Source organism: Octopus bimaculoides, chromosome 10 (genome assembly GCF_046866305.1).
Source record: "Octopus bimaculoides isolate indiv1 chromosome 10, ASM4686630v1, whole genome shotgun sequence".
Lineage (NCBI taxonomy): Eukaryota > Metazoa > Mollusca > Cephalopoda > Octopoda > Octopodidae > Octopus > Octopus bimaculoides.
Window position 1 is genome coordinate 31,026,406 of NC_142937.1, and position 22,421 is coordinate 31,048,826.

The 22,421-nt window shown below is 36.0% G+C and overlaps 2 protein-coding genes across 3 annotated transcripts in view; one reads left to right on the forward strand and one right to left on the reverse strand.

Moving 5' to 3' along the window:
- Positions 1–16,400, reverse strand: part of LOC106868206 (organic cation transporter protein) — a 42,320-nt gene extending 25,920 nt beyond the window's left edge. The window contains exons 1-3 of one of the 2 annotated variants that reach the window (XM_089358498.1): positions 16,137–16,400; positions 3,508–3,730; positions 675–778 (exon numbers count right to left, since the gene is read on the reverse strand). In XM_089358498.1, coding sequence (XP_089214624.1) covers positions 675–778; positions 3,508–3,730; positions 16,137–16,279 — 470 coding nt within the window. In that variant the 5' untranslated portion in view covers positions 16,280–16,400. The remainder of the gene's footprint in view (positions 1–674; positions 779–3,507; positions 3,731–16,136) is intronic. The other variant, XM_089358499.1, reaches the window with a different exon arrangement.
- Positions 16,401–18,777: 2,377 nt separating this feature from the next.
- Positions 18,778–22,421, forward strand: part of LOC106868197 (A disintegrin and metalloproteinase with thrombospondin motifs 17) — a 52,319-nt gene continuing 48,675 nt past the window's right edge. Inside the window, exon 1 of the mRNA XM_089358516.1 lies at positions 18,778–18,862. The gene's annotated coding sequence lies outside the window, so the exon portion shown is untranslated. The remainder of the gene's footprint in view (positions 18,863–22,421) is intronic.

Here is a 22,421-nt window from a genome sequence, read left to right on the forward strand (position 1 = left end):
AAAGGGTGGCTATGAGAGAAATCCAGGTGAGCTGATCTGGAGACAGGGATGCAGACAGACACACCCAAGCAGCTTTACCTGTATCACTAGCTCTCTTTCTCTGTGTGTGTGTGTGTGTAGTGTGTGTGTGTGTGTGTGTGTGTGTGTGTGTGTGTGTGTGTGTGTGTGTGTGTGTGTGTGTGTGTGTACATATTTGTGTATGTATTGATACTATTGGTCCCAGATCTGACCTGTTATAGTAGCACCTGTTAGGGTCCCAGACATGATTTAATTAGCATGTAAATCACTGGGAATGAAGGACCCCTAATTCTTGTCAGAACTTCCTCTTAGGCAAAGGTAAACTTGTATAAAAAACATTGAAGTGCAGTTGGCTTCTGGTTATCTCAGCCTCTGTTGTGTCTCTGGTTTTATGGCCGTTTGCTCAGAAAAGTGGTTCTCAAAACAAATTCATGCAGAAGAACTTCTTGGACTCTCAGAACGTTTTCAAGGACGTTTTGAGTTTATGAAGTGGTTATGCTTGGTCCTGAGTTAACATCCACCACCATATATACGTATACATGCTCCCTACACACATTCATACACACACTCATACATATTTATGAAATATGCAAAAATACAAAATATAATGCAAACACTACACACACCAATGTGCAGATATGACACTCAAAACTTACCTGTCTGATGAAATTCCACAGCTGACCATAGAAAAAAGGTAGCCAACGAAGTAAAATGTAATGGTGTGCCTTGCCAGAATCGCATTATCGCAAACGAGATTCAGCTGCAATGAGAAATATGAAAACTATTTAATGTACACATTTTATAATTTTCATAATAATGATTTTATGCTTTGAAATTGTAGAAACACTGTTTCTTGGAAACCCCTTTCATAGTCAGTTTGTATTCAAAGGACTTTGTTGTAGGAACACCGGTCATGTGACACACCCAGAATCGATTGTCTAATAGAGAAGGAGCCATTGTCAGAGGGACCACTGTCCATTGGTTAGGGAACAGTGAGAGTACAACCACTAAAATTTGGCGGTGCAGAGGCAATGAAAACACTTTAAACGATCTCCTAAAAATCTTCATCACCAAAACGAATGAACACAGAAACATTTTTGGATGGATTTGAAACATTATTTTCTATGATGAAATTAATCCAATATGACTGATGTACAAATGTAATAATAATAATAATAATAACAACAACAACAACAACAATAATAAATATTTTTATAATTGTGTTTGTTTCAATATTGATATTGAAAAAAAAAGTTGTTTACCTTGTTTTGCAAAAGTCTTTGAACCTGGGTTTGCACCCCCGAAGCAAATTTCATTCCCACACTTATGCCACTGTTGAGGGTTAACCCAGAATTTTTGTGTGAGGGGACTTTGTTGCAAAGATTTTCAAGAATTAGTCTCAGAATCTATTCTGACCCAGGAGTTATATTGTAAAGATTATCAATAACCATTGCCAGAACACTTCACGTTATGGCGACAATGTATTGGAACCATGATCAATATCCAGTCCCAACATGCATTGCATCATTGAGATGTACTTTTGTAGAAAACTCTATCAATAAAACCCCAGGACTTATTTCATTTTCTTCACTCTTTCACCCCCCCCCATATACCCAGATATCTCCCTGGATAAGATGGTGTCAATACCCAGATATCTCCCTGGATAAGATGGTGTCTATACCCAGATATCTCCCTGGATAAGATGGTGTTTATACCCAGATATCTCCCTGGATAAGATGGTGTCTATACCCAGATATCTCCCTGGATACGATGGTGTCTATATCCAGATATCTCAGAACGTACTGATGGTGTCTACCATTCGCAACAAGGTAAATACATATTTACCTCAACATGGTACACAGAAACAGCTATAAACTCACTCTTACTCTCACCTTTCTTAACTAAATAAATAATGGCTTTTTAGCATCAAAGACCCACTTCTCATCGTTATTTTTCCTCCATTTCTTATCGTCTATATATACATTAAACTATGGTTTAGCTTTTGAATTATCCGCAGATGTATACCTTATAACAAGGACCATACCTACTGAGGTAATTACCAGAAGTGCCTCTGGATACATCTGTTCCTTAGAGGATTTAAACACCTCTAACTTATACTTACGTAATATATATATATATATATATGTGTGTGTGTGTGTGTGTGTGTGTGTGTGTGTGTGTGTGTGTGTGTGTTTGTTCCCTATCACTGCTTGACAACCGATATTGGTGTATTTACGGACCCGTAACTTAACAGTTCAGCAAAATGGACCAATAGAATGATATCCAGGTTTTATAAAAACAAACAATGACTGCTGAAGTTGATTCGTTCAAGTAGAATTTTTCAAGCAATGCCCCGGCATGGTCACAGTCTAAGATATATTTATGGTCATTAGGGAAATGTCTGTCTATGAAGGTTACTAAATCGCAAGCAAAATTATAATGAGCAACGAGTGAAAAGAAGTTGGTTTATAAAATGCAGACGCCATGAAATTGTATGGATTTACGCAGTAACAAGTTCTGAATTCTTCTTTCATATATTTTTAACAATTCAATGTTTTTATTATTAAAGCTGTTAATCACAATGTCCTCTGTGACAACTAAAGTGAAAATAATAACTTTCTGTACTTTTATATTATTGAGAAATATTCAATATTCAAGATTTGAAGAGGTAAATTGTACGTCTTTCCATAAACAACTTGAATGCTTCTCATGGTCGTAGCTAACAACTTTATACACACACATATAGACACACACACACACATGATATATAAACATTAACACACACACATATATACATATGCACATATATACGTGTATACTTCTATATATACACTCATATATTTCAGTAAGATAATAGGGAAATGTTGTTCGTAGAATTGGCAGAGAGGAAGATGAGAAGAAGTAAAATAAAATAAAGCAGGATAAGATACAATATAGAGGGGAAGAGAAATGAAAAAAAATAAAGTGAAACGATATAGAATAGAATAAAAGGGAGCAGAGTAGAAGGAGGTTTAAGTTTCTGTAATAGGTTGGGGGATATAAAGGATCACAGATATGAAGGATCATCGATTAAAGGATGACAGATTAAAGGACCATGGATATAAAGGCTTTACCGGTTCGTGGATATAAGTGTTTTAAAAGTCTAAGGATGTATAAAAGGCTTGTGGATAGAGAAGTAGATTTAAAAGTAGACAGGAGATAGGTAGGGAGATGGACAGACTGGTAGATAACTGGGTTGATAGACAGACAGAACAACCTATATATCTATCTACCTATCTGTATCTACACACACACACACACACACACACACACACACACCTATATATATACTTTATTAATAAAGTTTCAAAGACATCACAAAAAATGGTTCTTCGGAGTTTCACGTTCCCGTTCGTGGGACAGTTTTAGGTAAATAGACAGATAGATATATAGATAGACGGATAGATATTTTAGCTTACATGTGGGAAGTGACTTTCAAAAGAACCTTACTTCAGTGGTGATTGAGGTGTGCGTGTTGGATTTATCGTACACCCAAGAGCTGCACTTCTGTGTAGTTCGATTTCCATTTTCTGTGGTATTGAAATATATCAAACATTTTTCATAAACCTCCTCCCCTTCATCCTCACTCTTTGGAATATATTCGTTGATCAGTTCTTTATGGATTTCACTTTGGATTTTATACGTGTCGTTGTCGTAACCAGGAATAGCACACCTAGGAAAATATGCAAAATAGGTTTCTTTGATTTTTCATTTCAATTTAGTTATATCTTCTGTAGCTTTCAGCCTTGTGGGCCTTACCATGCATCTGAAAATATTTTGTTTGTTGAATTTTATAGACAGAAATAAGTATTCTTATCTCGGTGCAGAGGTCCATGTACTGTCTCTCACTTAAGGTGGCTGAATTATACTGAAACACAGGCTGTTTCAGAGTCTGCCATGTCACTAAATTGTGCATTGTTAACACACATCGTCTCAAAGGGAAAAATGATTCTTCGGCAAAATCTAATAACGTGAAGCATTAGATACTTTTCAGGTCTGTTGGAATACATGCATCAGTGACCTGATTTTCACTACTTTACATGCTTTGGGTAATTTAATATATAATACACACACACACACACACACATGTATGAATGTATACATGGTGTTTTCCACTAATATATGTATATCTATCTATCTTTCTATATATTTGATTAATGGTAGACAGAAGATGGAAGACAAGAGAATTTTTATCAATTACTACCAGTGATCACTACAATCACTACACACACACACACACACACACACACACACACACACACACATATATATATATATATATATATATATATATATATATATATATATATATATATATATATATATATATATATATATATATTCAAATTTTTTTCTCCGTGTTTTTCTGTTGAAGAGCGTAGCTCGAAACGTTAAAGACTTTCTCTATTCCCGAGCGTTAAACTAATACATCCTTTGGTTGTTTACACCACCTGTCCTCGTCTGTTGTTGTTTTTTTCGTAAATTCTCCCATATATATATATATATATATATATATATATATATATATATATATATATATATTTGTTTAGCAAGATTTTTTATGTGAAATCGTGTGTTGAAACAGATGTTGTTGTACTTGGGGATGGTCATGTTGCCAGTTTAGCCAATAAAAACACACGCACTGTATATTTGGTGTTAATTTTCTTTTTTTTTTTTTTTTTTTCAGCTTTATATTACATTAATCTTAATCTTAATCTTATTTCGGCCAGAGTTCTTTCGTCACACTTCTGTGACCTCATCAGTGGTCCTTTGTTTCCTTCTTCTTTCTTATGTGTGTCTCACCTTGCTAACTATCAGCCATTTTTGAGACACACATAAGAAAGAAGAAGGAAACAAAGGACCACTGATGAGGTCACAGAAGTGTGACGAAAGAACTCTGGCCGAAATAAGATTAAGATTAAGATTAATGTAATATAAAGCTGAAAAAAAAAAAAAAAAAAAAAAGAAAATTAACACCAAATATACAGTGCGTGTGTTTTTATTGGCTAAACTGGCAACATGACCATCCCCAAGTACAACAACATATATATATATATATATATATATATATATATATATATATATATATATATATATATATATATATATATATATATATATATATATATATATATGTATGTATATGTATATATATATATATATATATATATGTATGTATGTATATGTATATATATATATAACTATAAATGCTTCATACTACATGCATTATATGCGCTACTAATAGTTTCACATACTAACTGCGTCCAGTCAGCACCTGATGAACGTAGTTATGCGAAACTATTAGCAGCGCTTATAATGAATGTAGTATGAAGCATTTAGAGTATTAGACTCTCATTAAATGGAAAACTCTTCTCATTGATTTTTTACACAATTAATTTCGTGTGTGTATATATATTAATAATTTTTACCAAGCCCATCGGTATGTAAGCACCATTATTGGTGGCGAACTTATTTAAAAGCGCATATATATTTATAAACATAATTAAGGGATCAGCAAATATTTGCTTCACCATATACCGAAGTTCAGAAATAGCAGCTAAAAAAGCTGAGAATCCCACAGATAGCATCACTTGTAACTCACAAAGGCAAAAGCAAGAAGAAAAAACAATGAAAAAACAATGAAAACTAACCATTCCGAAGGTTAACCGTAGACGCGTTTCTGGATTATGAGTGATACTCAATTTCCTTCATCAATACGGTATTCCAGCAGTAAATTCGACTATGCTAGCAAACTGTGCAAGCATGAACGAGTAACATTCCACACCGACACAGATCAGAAAGCATAACCGAATCCACCTCGGTCAGCCAGTCTAACTGTCCTTCCCTCAAGAAATTACCATGTGTGCGACAAGTGATACCGCAGAGAATCTGCGTATACTAACAGGGAGTGAATAATTATTACAAATTAAAAGGGTAAAGGATTATCAATTTATTAATTAATAAATCAATTAATAATTAATCATTTTTACCAAGCCCATCGGTATGTAAGCACCATTATTGGTGGCGAACTTATTTAAAAGCGCATATATATTTATAAACATAATTAAGGGATCAGCAAATATTTGCTTCACCATATACCGAAGTTCAGAAATAGCAGCTAAAAAAGCTGAGAATCTCACAGATAGCATCACTTGTAACTCACAAAGGCAAAAGCAAGAAGAAAAAACAATGAAAAAACAATGAAAACTAACCATTCCGAAGGTTAACCGTAGACGCGTTTCTGGATTATGAGTGATACTCAATTTCCTTCATCAATACGGTATTCCAGCAGTAAATTCGACTATGCTAGCAAACTGTGCAAGCATGAACGAGTAACATTCCACACCGACACAGATCAGAAAGCATAACCGAATCCACCTCGAATCCTTTCTGAACTTCGGTATATGGTGAAGCAAATATTTGCTGATCCCTTAATTATGTATATATATATATATATATATATATATATATATATATATATATATATATATATATATATATATATATATATATACATATATATATCTTTAAGCTTAAATGAAAACCAAGACAAACAATCATGAAAATGTTGCTAAAGTATTATTTATCCCAGAATCGTATTATATACACTTACTAGGGTTAGACATGTTTAATAATCCTTTCTATTACAGACACAAGGCCTGGAATTTGGGGGGAGAGGGATAGTCAATTACATTGACCCAGTACTCAGCTGGTACTTAATTTATCGACCCCCAAAGGATGAAAGGTAAAGTCGACCTCTGTGGAATTTGAACTCAGAACATAGCGATCTGCAAAATACCGCTAAGCATTTCTACCAGAGTATTAACGATTCTGCCAGCTCACTGCTTTAGACATGTTTAGTAATATTGTCAGCAATGCATAACTTTTGAAATGCAAAATTATTTATTGTTCAGTTAACATAACGCTAAATATATGTTCTAAATGACTCAATGGATTTCTTTTAAAAGTTAAGTAATTAATATATACATACACGTTGTGTGGGTGACATGTAACTCTGACCTTAGCTTGAAGACTAGAGTCTGTTACTTATTAGCTTCACAAGATATTGTAACCAAACTGGAATATTTTGTACAGTAAAGAATTTCAGTCAATTGAAACCTACAATCAATTATGAAGTCGGTTGAAGAATTACTTGAAAGCTGCTAAATGGTTTACTTGGCACTAAGTATTGTCAGATGGTTTCTTGGTTTCTTTAGATCATTCAAATTTTCTCAACTGATCAAATAGACCAATTGAGTAAATCTATCAGTAACGTGCCTACAATGACTACTGGAAATAGCTGTAAGCCAAATTTTCACAAATAAGGAAAAAAATATGTAATGGCTATTATTTTGCACCTTGTCTTACATACACACACACACACACACACACACACACACACACACACACACACATATATATATTATATATAAGATACATATATATATATATATATATGTATATATATATATATATATATATATATATATATATATATATATATATATATATATATATACATATATATATATAAAATTTAGCATAAAATAAAAATGTCAGATATTTGTCTTAAACATTCAGACAAACAAATTCATAATTCAGATGTGTGACACGAGATATTATTCCATTCGAATAACCACATATTTATATTAAGACATAAATAATAAGAATATAAACATAGAAAATATAATGAGTGACATGAAAGTAGAAAATATAGTTAGAATAGATTAAAGGAGGCAATTGAAGGGATCAGTCCATCTATGTCTTGATATAAATATATGGTTATTTGAATGGAATAATATCTCGTGTCTTACATCTGAATTATGAATTTGTTTGACTGAATGTTTAAGACAAATATCTGAAATTTTTATCTTATACTAAATTTTATTAATCTTTAGCTCATATACAAGCGAAAAAACAGTTGTACTATATACTGGAGCTTTATCTCCATTAAAATTCTCATATATAGTCCCTTTGAAAAAGCCTTAGGGCACATCCATTATCCAAGTCTTGTTGCTCATCCCCTGAAGAGATGGAGATAACCTGGAAGATTTCGTTGCTTCTTGGCAGAAACAGCTGTAAGGAACTAGCACCTGCCCACCCATTTAGTTTTTTGCCAATTTGCTCATTTGCTCAATTGCTCATTTGTTTCTATATGCTTATATGTATTCACACCCTTGTTTATGCAGTTACCAGTTTTTTTTCTACTTTTTTTTCTAATTTGAAATGAATATTTAAAAATGTTTCTGATGAAATGACTTCCACATCACATTCAAGTAAATAAATTTAATAATTGCAATTAATAATTAAATGGTTGAGAATGTCTTTGTGTGAATCATAGAAACAACCGTAAACAAAATGAAAATTTGGAAATATCAATGAGATCTTTTGTTTTCCATTCGTCCTAATATTCTGTCTTTTGTCAAATCTTAAACCTTATGCAATATCATGTCAGCTACTGATTTTGCCCTGAAATAACTTGTTAAACAACTGAGCTCTTAAATTCTATTATTTTTTCCTAGTGCATAAGTACTTAACAATTTGTGTGTGTGTGTGAATATATGCATTTAAACACACACACACACACACACACACACACACACACACACACACACACACACACACACACACACACACACACAAATTGTAACAAAAATCACTTGTGAACAAGAAGAAAAGATAGCGAAAACCTGATATCACATGATATAAAAGAAATTCACTGGAAAACGTACAATAAAAATGAAATTAAATAAAAATAGAATTAAAATAAAATAAAAATACAATGAAATGTCCTACATACCATTTATGGTATTATATGAAGGATGAATGAATTCCAGATCTGAACAAATATATGAAAAAATGATAAATTCCTAGTTAGTCCTACTATATACGCTTTCTTCCTCTCTCTATGTAAAGAAACCATTTATCTCCCTCCTCATCTACTACTCACCTCCATTCTCCATTTTTAAAGGTTCTTTTCGTTTGAACTTGGTCCTGCAACTATTTGAAGAATACAAAAATAAAAAAAGAATAAAAATAATAACTTTATCTTAGAAGTGAGACTGTGTTGCTATTCGAAGAATATAAATAAAAATAAAATCTTGCAACACAAAGACATAAAAATAAAATAAATTAACCTTATCTCAGAACATGATATCAAGGTGTCAGCCCCTATTTTGTATCCTCCCCCATTCACTTCCCTCATTATCTTTTAAAGTCCATTGTCTAGAACTCTGTCGTCCAGTCTCTTAAAGATTATAGATAAAATAAAATGACTTTGTCTTTTAGAAGGGGAACCGAATATTATACCCTTTCGTCTAATCTTCCTACTGCTATAAATGCTCTCCCCACCACTTCAATCAAGGCAACTTCACTAAACCTCAATGATTTCCCCTACCAAGGGCCAGTGCCCTGTTTCCCCTGCTCATCCCTTACTTACAGACATATGTTTAGGGTAGGCCTGTTCATTCAGACCATGATCTTGTGTACTTTGTAGCAAATTTGCTCACAGACAGTGTTTCCTCTGGGCTTGGTAAAATAAAGTACCATTCAAGTATTAGGGTTGAGGAAATTTACAGTGCCCCTCCCCTCAAAATTACTGGCCTTGTGCAAAATGTCTGGAAATTTATAAAATTCTTAGTGGCTTATATCTTATAATATAGATAGTATATCTCTTTTGTGGTGTTCAATATCCATAATAACTATAGCACTTCCCTTGTCTGCATCCTTAGGCATAATGGAGTAGTTCTTTTTCAGTTCATGCGTAATATCCCATTCCTTTCAACTTGTATTGAGCTTGTTTTAGGGTGTGGGAGTTCTTTGTAAGGGAAGGTAGATATAAAATCACAAAATTTATCTAAAACTTTGGAGGACTTACACCAATCTAAATGTATATATGACTTGACTTCAACAAATATCTACTAGAAAACTGGAAACGATTCTTAGATGATTGCCTAATCTTATGTACGCACACATTTGAACAACTTATAGATTTCAAAAATCTAATCAACATAAACAACAATAATATTAAATTTACCATGGAATTCAGTAAAACTCATCTACCATTCCTGGATATACTAATCATCAAAAGAGATAAAGCATTGAAACATATATTCACTAAAAAAAACAAACACATTCTAAACAATACTAACTGTTCTCATGCTATCCCCAAAACACGAAGAATAATACCCCCTTTAATCTAGCAACAAGAATCTGCACAACTGTCTCAAACCCTGAAACTCACAATAAAAAACCCCGCGAACTAAAACAAGTACTGCTTAAAAGACAATATCCATTGATGCTAATAGACAACAGAATAGAACATGTGAAAGCAATAAATGTCGAAGAACTACGAAAAACAAAAAACACTCCATATACATTTAATAATCTACCCTTTATTACAACACATAACCCAAGAAATACAGAGATTTACAATATTATCCACCAGAACAGCCCATTACTCAAACAAGACCCAAGAATGAAAAAAAGCAGTCGAAATACACAAAATAATCAAAATTAAAAAACAATCAAAAAAGTCCCTCAAAGAATTCCTCACAAGTACTAAATTACCTTCCACAATTCCTACACCAACAGTCAAAAAGCGTGGCCGCCCCAATTTCGGGACCTGCATCAACCTTATTGAAGACACAACATACATATTCAAATCAGGACAGATTTTTACTGTTAAAAATCACTTTACATGTTCTCCAAGGAATTCAATATACGCTATCAAATGTCAAGGATGTAATAAAGATTACATAGGTCAAACAAAGCTTACTTTAAGACATAGACTGACCATTCACCGGTAACAAATACGGGACCCCAGTACTAGACAGATCCCACAGAGAGCCCACATAGACATATGTACAAAAAATAAGTCTCCCAAATTCCAGGTCTTCCCACTCTACCTGTGTTCAGCGAATACCATAGTTGAAGCACGGATAAACAAAGAGAATACTTTCATACAAAAGCACAAACCAAGACATAACAAACTTTAACAGAGTATATACACAAATAACCATTCACACACAAAATTCATTCTGCCACGTATGAGGAAACTAAACAGCTAACAACCTAAATTTTAGCTACTGGACTACATACAAATGACTCCTGTCCATTCTCCCACCTAGCAGATTAAATTTGGAGTGCCTTGATTATAACTAAACATGTTCAATCAACCGTGTCGGCCTTCCTTTTAGTCGTAAAATATACTGTCACATGACACTAACGCACTGACGTAGCGGAAACGTACAAAAGGTTTTAAACTTGATCCACATGTTCATTCTCTATAAACAATTGACAGAAAATGTTCAAAGCATTGATTGTTTGGACTTGTTCAGTCAACTGTGTCAGCCTTAACTTACAATGCCAAACATTGTCACTTGGTGCTAACACACAGACGTAGCAGGGAACCTACAAAAATTTCTTAGACCAGTTATGTGACTATCCTCTACTATTCAAGTCTTATTCAAAACATTAATTTGAGCCATGAACTCTCAATAGAAACATGGCAAACTTCAGACACTAGTCAGACGCAAGACAGCTGCTACATAAGCCACGTCTTTCTATTTGATCTTTATGAAAATCAGTGTAAACTGTGAAACTGGTTAAAGCTTCAAATATTTTGATATAAAATATGGTAATTAAAATGGACACCACCATTACCACAGAGAAGACCCACCCACGTCAGCGAACCTGAGTTTTAGAAGCATTGTGTCCCACCCACACGTAACAGGGAAACTTTCATACACCCTACCCCAACAGACCAAACCACGTCCTCACCCTTCCCGAACTGTTTCTCTTCTCTTCCTCACATTTCCTTTTCATACGCTATGATTATCTCCCACTCCCCAATGCGATCCTCACTACCCTGCTCACTATCGTTGTGTCCCTCCGTCCCCTCCCCTCTACATACCCAGATTCCCACCAGTCACAGTACTCCCTACCCCCACTCCTGACTTGTGACCCCTTACTGATAACTTGCCACCATTCATCTTTCTCTTCCTTTCTCTACCATCCCAGCTGTGCCTTGTTTCTTGCAAGTATACCCTGGAACTTGCTGCCATCCCTCTCCTGCTCTTGTTCTCTTCTACTCTCTCTCTCTTTCCTTTGCCTTCTCCTCTGGCTGAGTAACAATGTATCTCCTAGCATCACATCTCTTTCTTGTTAACTCCCACTCTCTCTCTCTAGGTAACCATGTCCCCTGTCTTCAGCAGCGCACCTGTTTCTACCCTTAGTATAGTTAACTATCACTGCCTTTCTCTCCTTTTCTCTTCCTCTCTTGCTCCCCCTCTCTGGCTGGGTAACCATGTACCTCCTCTGCAGCAAGGCATCTGTTTCCGTCTTTCTGTCACACTCTAATCTTCATCATCTGATACAAGCTCACCTCTTCCAATGTCTCCTCCCCTCTCAAAGACTTCTTGTCTTATAAAGTCACTTGGTGACCCCACCAGTGCAGGTGTCACTTGCAAAGCACCCAGTCCAGCTGTAAAGGCCATTCTAAAACTGACCCCACCTATGCGAGTGCCACATAAAAAGCACTCAGCCTACTCTACAGAATGGTTAGTGGTAGGAAAGGCATCCAGCCATAAAAATCATGCGAAAACGTACGCAGAAGCATGGTGAAGGCTCCTGCCTCGCCAGCTCATGTCAAACCGTCCAAACCCTGTCTGCATGAAAGGAAGAATTTAAACTATGATGATGATGATGATGATGATGATGATAATGATGATGATGATGATGATGATGATATCACTCTTTCAAACAAGCCCATAATCTGCTTGAACTCTTGGTCCTTGGTTTCTTTCCTAACCCCACCATCCATCCTGGCTCCTTCCCCTGCTCCCACCTATACTGTCGCACCTGCCGCTACTTCTCCAGCACCACCACTCTCACAGGCACCCATCACCGTCCCTATCACATCACCGACCCATTTACCTGCACCTCTAGTAATGTTATTTACTGCATCTCCTACTCTCTCTATCCTTCACTGTACATTGGTCAAACAGGAAGCCGCTTGACTGCCTGGTTCGCAGATCACCTCCGAGACATCAGACTCAGCAATGATATCCCAGTCTTTTGCCACTTCTGCTCTACTGGTCACTTGCTACAACATATGCCTGTGTTCGGACTGTCTCTGCATAGGGCCCACCCAGATTCTCGCCTTCACCGTGAACAGATATTAATCTTCTCTCTTTGTTCCTTTGCGTCACATGGGCTCAACTCACTTCCTCTCTTTATCTGACATCAATCACATATGGATTCTCACATTCAACTGCCCCCACTCCACCTACACATCTGCATACTGCCTACCTCGGTACCTTCACCACACATGCATCACTCCGTCCTTGTTTTCGTATATTTTCGCTGCTTTCTTCCAAGGAATCTAATGCTCTTAGCTTAGTTTTTCCTTGGGGCTGGCCAGATTGGAGCGACCTCGAGTATAACCAGCCGAAATTGCAAACATAACCTGGAACTCGACTGAGGAAAGAAAACTCCGAATGACCCGTCCTTGTTTTCTTTGTATTGTCTGTCTGGAAGTTTTGTTGTCCCTGTTTTGTTTCACCTAACTGTCTGGATGTTTTGCGTTCTTGTCCCATTTTTGTATTATATATATATATATATATATATATATATATATATATATATATATATATATATATATATATATATATATATATACACATGTGTAAAATAAAACAAATAAAAAACACACAAAAACCAATAAAATAACATAAAATTTTTTTTAAATATATAGAAATACATAAAAAATAAAACTTAACACTTGTATAACCCCTCCCATAGCAATTGTCAGTCATTGCCACTCCCGCTGCCACCAAATTTATTATAAATGCCTTCATCTTGAATCTCTTGTGTTACTTCTTTCCATACAATGTAAAGAGCACAGAGTGGAGTGAAAAGAAAAAATTGGAAAAACTGAAAATGCCTGAGAGCTAAAATACTACAATATTTAATTACCAGGAAAATAGTAATTTTTTGCTGAGATCAATTGAGTGCATTTACTCCCTCAAACCCCCTAAACTCCGAAAATGGGAGGTTTTTGTAAATATTTTACAATAGCGGAGTTTGTGGGGTTTGAGGGAAAAATGACCTTGACTGATCTAAGCAAAAATTTTGCATTTTTCTAGTAATATATAACATAATATATAGCATAATATATAGCAAAATATAATAATATATAGCTAGACTTTAGATCTCAGGCATTTTCAATTTCTATAATTTTTTTTTATTTCCTCTTCACTGAACGAACGAACAAACCAGCCAACGAACCAACCAGCCAGCCAGCCAACGAACCAACCAACCAACCAACCAACTAACCTACGTTTATATTTGCTCGTATTTCATATTGCGATTTTGAATTGTGTTTTCTGTGATTTCATATTTCTAACAGCAAGGATGCGAGCTGGCAGAAACGTTAGCACACAGGGTGAAATGCTTAACGGTATTTCGTCTGTCTTTACGTTCTGAGTTCAAATTCAGCCGAGGTCGACTTTGCCTTTCATCCTTTCGGGGTCGATAAACTAAGTACCAGTTGCATACTGGTGTTGATCTAATCGACTGGACTCCTCCACAAAATTTCGGGCCTTGTGCCTAGAATAGAAAAGGATATTTTTAACAGCGACGACGCTTCTTATAAAAGACAGGGCTGACAATTTCCTCACTCTGCACTAGAATCCAGTTTGTTAAATAAAGATTTGGAATCAAGGCGTGAAACCCCGCCCCCAAAAGAAAAAAATAGGCACACTGTAGATTATGGCAACGAGGGTTCCAGTTGATCCAATCAATGGAACAGCCTGTTCATGAAATTAACCTGCATGTGGCTGAGTCCTCCACAGACATGCGTACCTTTAACATAATTTACAGGGAGATTTAGCATGACACACTGACTGGGAAGAAAGGCAAAGCCAAGCCCTGAGGAATTTAAATTCAGAACATAAAGACGAACGAAATGCCACAAAGCATTCTGCCCAGCTCACCACCTTAGGGACACTAATGGCTATTGGGGAAGACGTGTAGCCTAATGGTTAATATGTTGCACTCATAACTGCAAGGTCATGGTTTCACCTCCCAGACCAGTCAACACATTGTGCTTTTGGTGTAAAACGTTTCCTTTCATGTTACTCCAGTTTCCTCAGTTGAAAAAAGTACCAGTAATAAATTGGTGGAGTGGTAACCCACTCAAGAGGAGGGTTGTATTTTTAGTCATTGAAAGTTGGGCTGTGTCCCTGCCAAATGAACTGATAGGCTCAAGACAAACCTGACCGGTCCGCAACTGGTCTTTACTGGTATTTCATTCTATTGTCCCCATAAAGGATGAAAGGTAAAGGTGACTTTGATGGCATTTGAACTCAGAATGTAAACGATTGTAACTAAATACCACAAATTATTTTGTCCAGTTCCCTAACAATTCTGCGAATCCACAAACGAAATAATAATCGCTTATAACAAAAGGCACAGAAATTTGGGGATTACGGGGTGGGGTTGGTTGAAAGCCTTAAATCCCAGTACTTGACCCCAGAAGGTTGAAAGCCAATGGCTGCAGTCCAATGGTTGAAACAAGTAAAAGATAGAAATATAAAAATCAGGAATTCTGGAGTGAGGGATGAGGGTACCCTTGATTAAATCAATGACACTACATCGATGTCTGAAGGGGTTTTCAAAAAGGGAGACAAAAGAGATGGCTCCGATTATAGGGGAATCTCCTTGTTGAACCTCCGTCTGCAAGTCTATAACTAGGTGCCTGGGAAAGAGATTTAGGAAGTTGCTTCTGATAGGACCATATGGGTGAGGTATCTGAGGACTCTGCTCCCATGACCCTTCAAGGAATTATGGGCAGAGAATATGCAGGGATGATCTCAAAAGGTCGATAAAATCAAGGGTAAAGTTTTCAGGTATCGTAAACCCATGGTGATGGCGGTGTTGGTGGGGTGTGAGAAAGGTTTTTAACCCAAACAATAAAAGAAAAAATCTCTGAAGGAATTTTTGGTTTGAAGCACCACTATTTGAACCACCCACCTGGAATAAACAATAATACGAAGAAATCATTATTATAAACTTACCTGTAATCTAAGTCAGGTGCAATAAAAATTATGCTTCCAATTTGTAAACCATCCATAATGGTAGAAGAGAAGAGGAAAGTTAGCATCAGTTTCTGATAAAGTCCACATCCTCCAATTGTTCCAATCACTTCTTCGTAGTCCATGGTGAACAAACCTATCAGAACAAATGTGTCGTCTGCTTCAAACAATTTCTAAATGTGTCTGCCTCTGTTAGCGATTATTTCTATCTCCTTTCATGCATATATAATATACGCATCAGGTATACAAGTGAGAGTACTTGTTGGAGTGTAAGTGGTGGTATGGGGGAGAGGGGGAAATGTGAATGAAAGACTACTATTTCTAATTGGGTGTTGTATGGGAGTGTGAGGGGAGGGAAAAAGACAGACAGAGAAAGAGTGTATACGTATGGGGGAGGGGTGGATAAATGTGTGTGTGTATATATATATATATATATATATATATACACGCAGTATATGTCATAATGGTCGGATGCATTTTATTTGTAATATTTGTATTTAATAAACTTGTTCCAGTATATATGTATATGTGTTTTATATATATATATATATATATATATATATATATATATATATATATGATGATATATATACATACATATATGCATATAATCAATCCAAACAAGAACAAGCAAGAAAAAACAACAACGCAAGAACGTGGAATAAGTACAGTGTTATTGGACGCTCAGGAAAGGAAAGAAAAGAAAGACGATTTTACGTTTCGAGCGGAGCTCTTCGTCAGAAATATAGGAAAAGTCCAAAAAAGAGAAGACGGAGAAAGAAAATCATCAATGATACACACTTGGTCACATATTGAAATATATATATATATATATATATATATATATATATATATATATATATATATATATATATATATATATATATATATATATATATATATATATATATATATATATATATATAAACACATGCATATATATGTGTGTGTGTGTTTGTGTGTGTGTGTGTGTGTGTGTGTGTGTGTGTGTGTGTGTGTGTGTGTGTGTGTGTGTGTGTGTGTGTGTGAATTTGGAATTTGAAATTTGAAATCTGAAATCGAAATCAAACTGAATCCGACGACTGACACCCATGCCAACCTCTCCTCCATTGGACACTAAACTCTGCTTGCGAAGACCTGTTGGAGCAAGTGAAATCGTAATTGAACCATACTCGATGACTGGTCACCGCGCAAGTGGAGCACTAACAGCACTGTCGAGCATGTTCATTGCCAGAGTAGCTGTCTGGCTTCCGTGCTAGTGGCACGTAAATAGCATCATTTGAGCGTAATCGCTACCAGCGTCGCCTTCTAGCACTTGTGCTAGTGGCACGTTAGAAAATCATTCGAGTGAGGTCGTTGCCAGTGCCGCTGGACTGGCTCCCGTGCAGGTGGCACGTAAAAAACACCTTTTTGAGCGTGGCCGTTGCCAGTACCGCTTGACTGGCCCTCATACCGGTGGCACGTAAAAGCACCCACTACCCTCTCGGAGTGGTTGGCGTTAGGAAGGGCATCCAGCTGTAGAAACTCTGCCAAATCAGGTTGGAGCCTGGTGCAGCCTTCTGGCTTGCCAGTCCTCATTCAAATCGTCCAACCCATGCTAGCCTGGAAAGCGGACGTTAGACGATGATGATGATGATGATGATATATAGAAGAGTTCTCCATATTGAAGACTCTTTCTAGTGCTCAAAAGATTCAAACTTAGACTCCAGTATATTTACAGGGGACCATTCCACAAGGTAAAGAAAGGTTATAAGAGGGACCAGGTTGAATGAGTACAGAAGCAAATATAGGGATATGCAACTTAGACACATCAAATGTATTAATTATATTAAGTGCTTAATACATTTAATATATTAGGGTGGTAAGCTGGAAGAATCGTTAGCACGTAGAACGAACTACCCTGTGGTATTTCGTCTGCCATTACGTTCTGAGTTCAAATTCCACCGAGGTCGACTTTGCCTTTCATCCTTTCGAGGTTGATTAAAAAAGTACCAGTTACACATTGGGGTCGATGTAATCGACTTAATCCCTTTGTCTTTCCTTGTTTGTCCCCTCTATGTTTTGCCCCCTGTGGGCAATAAAGAAATAAATATCTATATATATATATAAAAAGGAGAATGTATGTCTGTGTGAATCCCTAAAACTCCAGAACTACACAACCAATTTCATTCCAATTTTACACATGCCTTACTTAGGGTTCCGGTTGTGTTGTAGTCAAAAACGTTTTTAACTTCTTGCATAGTTCGAGCCCACAGCAACATAATATCTCCTCCACTATTTAAGTATTGACGACTGACATGCGTGAAGTGCGGGTTGGCCAGTGTCAACACACACACACATCTACACATACATTTACATACCTGACGACTTGATTTTTATTAACCACACAGGGTCGAAACACAGAGGGGACAGCACAAGGACAGACAAAGCACAAAAGTAGGGAAAAAAATAAAATCGAATGAAAAGAATGGTAATGATAAATGAAAAGGTGGAATGACGTCTACTGGAACCCCAAACTCCAGTTAACGTCATTTAACGTTTTTAGAAAAAAAATTTAACACGTGTTATTTTATTTTTGTCTCTTTCTCTTTCTCATGCGTGAAGTGCTGTCTGGCCAGTGTCAATACGAAATTTTATTTTCATTTCCTTTAAAACGATACACATTTACTGTTCTATTACGAGTTAATAATTATTGCAGCAGTTGCAAGGTAAAATATAAAATTCTTTGTCTCTCTGTAATAATTATTGTGGTATTTACCGTTAAATTAGCAGTTCCAAACATGTGCTATTTCGTTCATTTGCTTATATTTCGTTAATTTACACTGCATACAAAAATACGGACATACTATATACATACAACTGCTTACAAAAATAGAGATTAATGTATTGGGTTGTCCGGAAAGTTCGTGCCGATTTATAATAGCTTACCTTTCGACATACTTGCCATGAAACCACCTCAATTCTGGGAAGAGGTTATTTTCAAGTTAAAGGAGAGATGGAGATGCATTGTGTAACAAAATGGTTCATATTTGGTTGATTATAAATATAATTGGTAGTATTTATTAATTTTTTTTTTCCTTTAAAAATCGGCACGAACTTTCTGGACAACCCAATATATTTTTTTCAATGTTCATAATTCTTTGTTTACAGTATTGAAAAAATATGCCATCAAAGAAAAGACGTGTTTCTCTCCAGAAACACGTATAAAGCGAGGACGATTGCTGAAAACCGAAGGCGTGTGTCTCAACAGGGAAAGGAGATGAGACTTTCTCAGGGTCAGCAGACGCACACTGCAGCACGTCAAATGAAGTCTCAAGAGAGAAAGGAGATGAGATTTTCCCAAGATCAGCTAAGGCATGCTGCAATACTTAATGCTGAGTCATTAGAACAACGTTTAGCACGCTATATTAAACAGATGTCCAATACAATATAGCTCTCAGAAATAGACCACAGGCAAATTCGTTCTTCACACACCAGGAGTTTCTTTCAGACATGATCCATCCCAGCCTTATAAAAACGATAATTCTGTACAAATTGGTGTGCTACAAATTGTCTTTTCTGCAAAGCTTTCAAATTTCCAAATGAAACTAGTGGCATGTGCTGCTCAGGCGGTAAGGTAAGAATACCAGCACTACCAGCTCCTCCTCGACGTCTTTCGACAGTTCACTTCCCCGTCACCGTCTCCCATTAAAGCCCATTCCCAGAATGTACCCATTTACGTACAATATCTCCATTACACCTCAATTCATTTGACTGTTAACCATAAGATGGGTCGTGTTACACACAGCGCTGAACGCCTCAAAGGCGAGTATATCCACTGACAGCTTTTCAGTGGGTTCAAAAATTACACCCCCCACGCCAGTTTTCCACGCTAGGTTAGGGCATGGAATCCTCCAAACGGATGTATTGCATGTCGATTAGTCGAAATAGACCATCATTTACTCTACAAATGTTTTGTCGTCAATGCTACACTTTCCCGTATCACCTGTTTCAACATAACTGTAATATATATAAACAAACTATACCATTTTAATCCCGAGCAACGCCGGGTATCTCCGCTAGTATTTAATATGTTTGATGCATCTAATTTGTTTATCCCAATGATTGCTTCGGTATATATAGATAAGTTTATAAGTGTATATAAGTGTATAAATATATACATACATGTGTGCGTTGTGACACTTCTCAATGGCAAAAGGCTGTGTATAAGAATCAGCTTTTGTGTCCAGCAGACGTAATATCACCTGCTTCTTTTATTCAAGACATCTTCTGATTGATCAGCCATGCAATTCACAATTGCAACGAGAAGAATAAACTGTGAAGTGAATCACCAGCTGTTCTCTCATACACACATACATATACATACATACATATGTTTGTATCCATGTATAAACATGTGTGTGGCAAGTATGTATGTATTATGCATGTATGTGTGTGTATGTATGTTCTGACCTTGTGAAGAGGAGCATATGTTCAGCAGACATATCATCAGCTGCTCCTATTCACGAGACAGTCTGATTCATCTCACTTGAAAATCATGTTTCTAATTATGAAATATATCACCAGCAGTGTGTGTGTGTGTGTGAACTTAAGTCAGTAACTGGCTCCAAGACATGTGACTTCTTAACTCAAAAATATAACATAACATGGAAAATCAATTTTAAAAATTTATTATATCTGTTTAAATAAATGATTTGTTAATATTTTCACGTTTTCTTTGATCTTTCCTCTTCAGTATTGTTTTTTTTTTTGAGGGTTTAAAAAAATATTTTTATGTTTTTACATATGTTCATTGACACTGGAGAAATTGATTGAAGTTTATTTTTTCCATTAGCATCTTTGATAAAAATAACAAATTTGAAAACGACATAACTCAAAACAACATAAGTTGAAATAAGCCCCCCACACACACACACACATGCATATATGTGTATGTATCGGCCTAGAACCAGAAACAATACCAGACCATCCTCTCAGATCACTAAAAGCAATAATTACAAATTGAAAAAGAAGATATTTAATTCTGAAAATAGGAAGGCAAACATAACAACACCAGGTAAAATAACACAACAAAAACACAAACTTCAAATCAACACCAACAAAAATAGTAACCATAAACAGAAAAAAATTCATTTTTTAATGTCAGGACAACAAACACCGGAGAAAGAAACACTCCAAGAAGTAACATACCCAAAACAATTGGACACATAGACCCTAAGATAATTAATCTTTCCAGAAGAGACCTTGACAATGATGAAACCCAACTTCTGTTAAAAGGCCTGAAATTTACACCTACACCAACAGTCAACCACCATGAACTAAAGGAAGATATCCAGAAATTCTGTCGCAAATTACGACTTGTCGAATTCTTCACCACCAATATTAATAATAAAAATAATAATGAAACCGAAGATTCTTTAGTGAGGAATAAATCAAATTTCACCCCACCAAAAGGCAGAAATATCTACCTGGACCAATATATTGACACCCTATCAAACTTCCCCCTAAAACAAAATACCAAAATTAGGCCGAACATTAACAAATCAGAGATATCTGCACTTAAACGCATACAAAACGATGAAACAATAATAATTAAACAAGCAGATAAAGGGGGTGCAATCGTCATCATGGATGTGGAATACTACAAGGATTTAGTTGAGGAACAACTAAATGACACAACCTTCTATTGTGAAATACCCTCGAACATAGACCACCACATCATGAAGAAGATCAACCACCTAGTTTCTAAACACTACAACTCACTCACTGACAATGAAAGAGACTACATCACCAACTTCGAACCAAAACCCAGTAACTTTTACGGCTTACCCAAAATACATAAGTCAGAAGATATTCAACAGGGAGTAAAGGAACAAGGAAGTGAATACATAAAAGTGCTACATCCAAAAGATTTAAAACTTAGACCAATTATAGCTGGCCCAGTATGCCCTACTCACCGTCTAAGCAATTTCATCGACATTCTTTTGAAGCCACTTTGTACATACATACCCAGTTTCATTCGGGATGACATCGACTTTTTATCCCATCTTCCCAAAACCACTGAAAAAAATTCAATCCTACTGAGCTTCGATGTAGTAAGCCTATACACAAATATCCCACATGATTTAGGAATAAAGGCGGTTGAATACTGGGTAAACAAACACAGAGAAGCAATTCCCAACAGGTACACGGTGACATTTATACTAGAATCAGTGAGACTTATCCTGGAAAATAATACGTTCTTCTTCAATGGTAAGAACTATATCC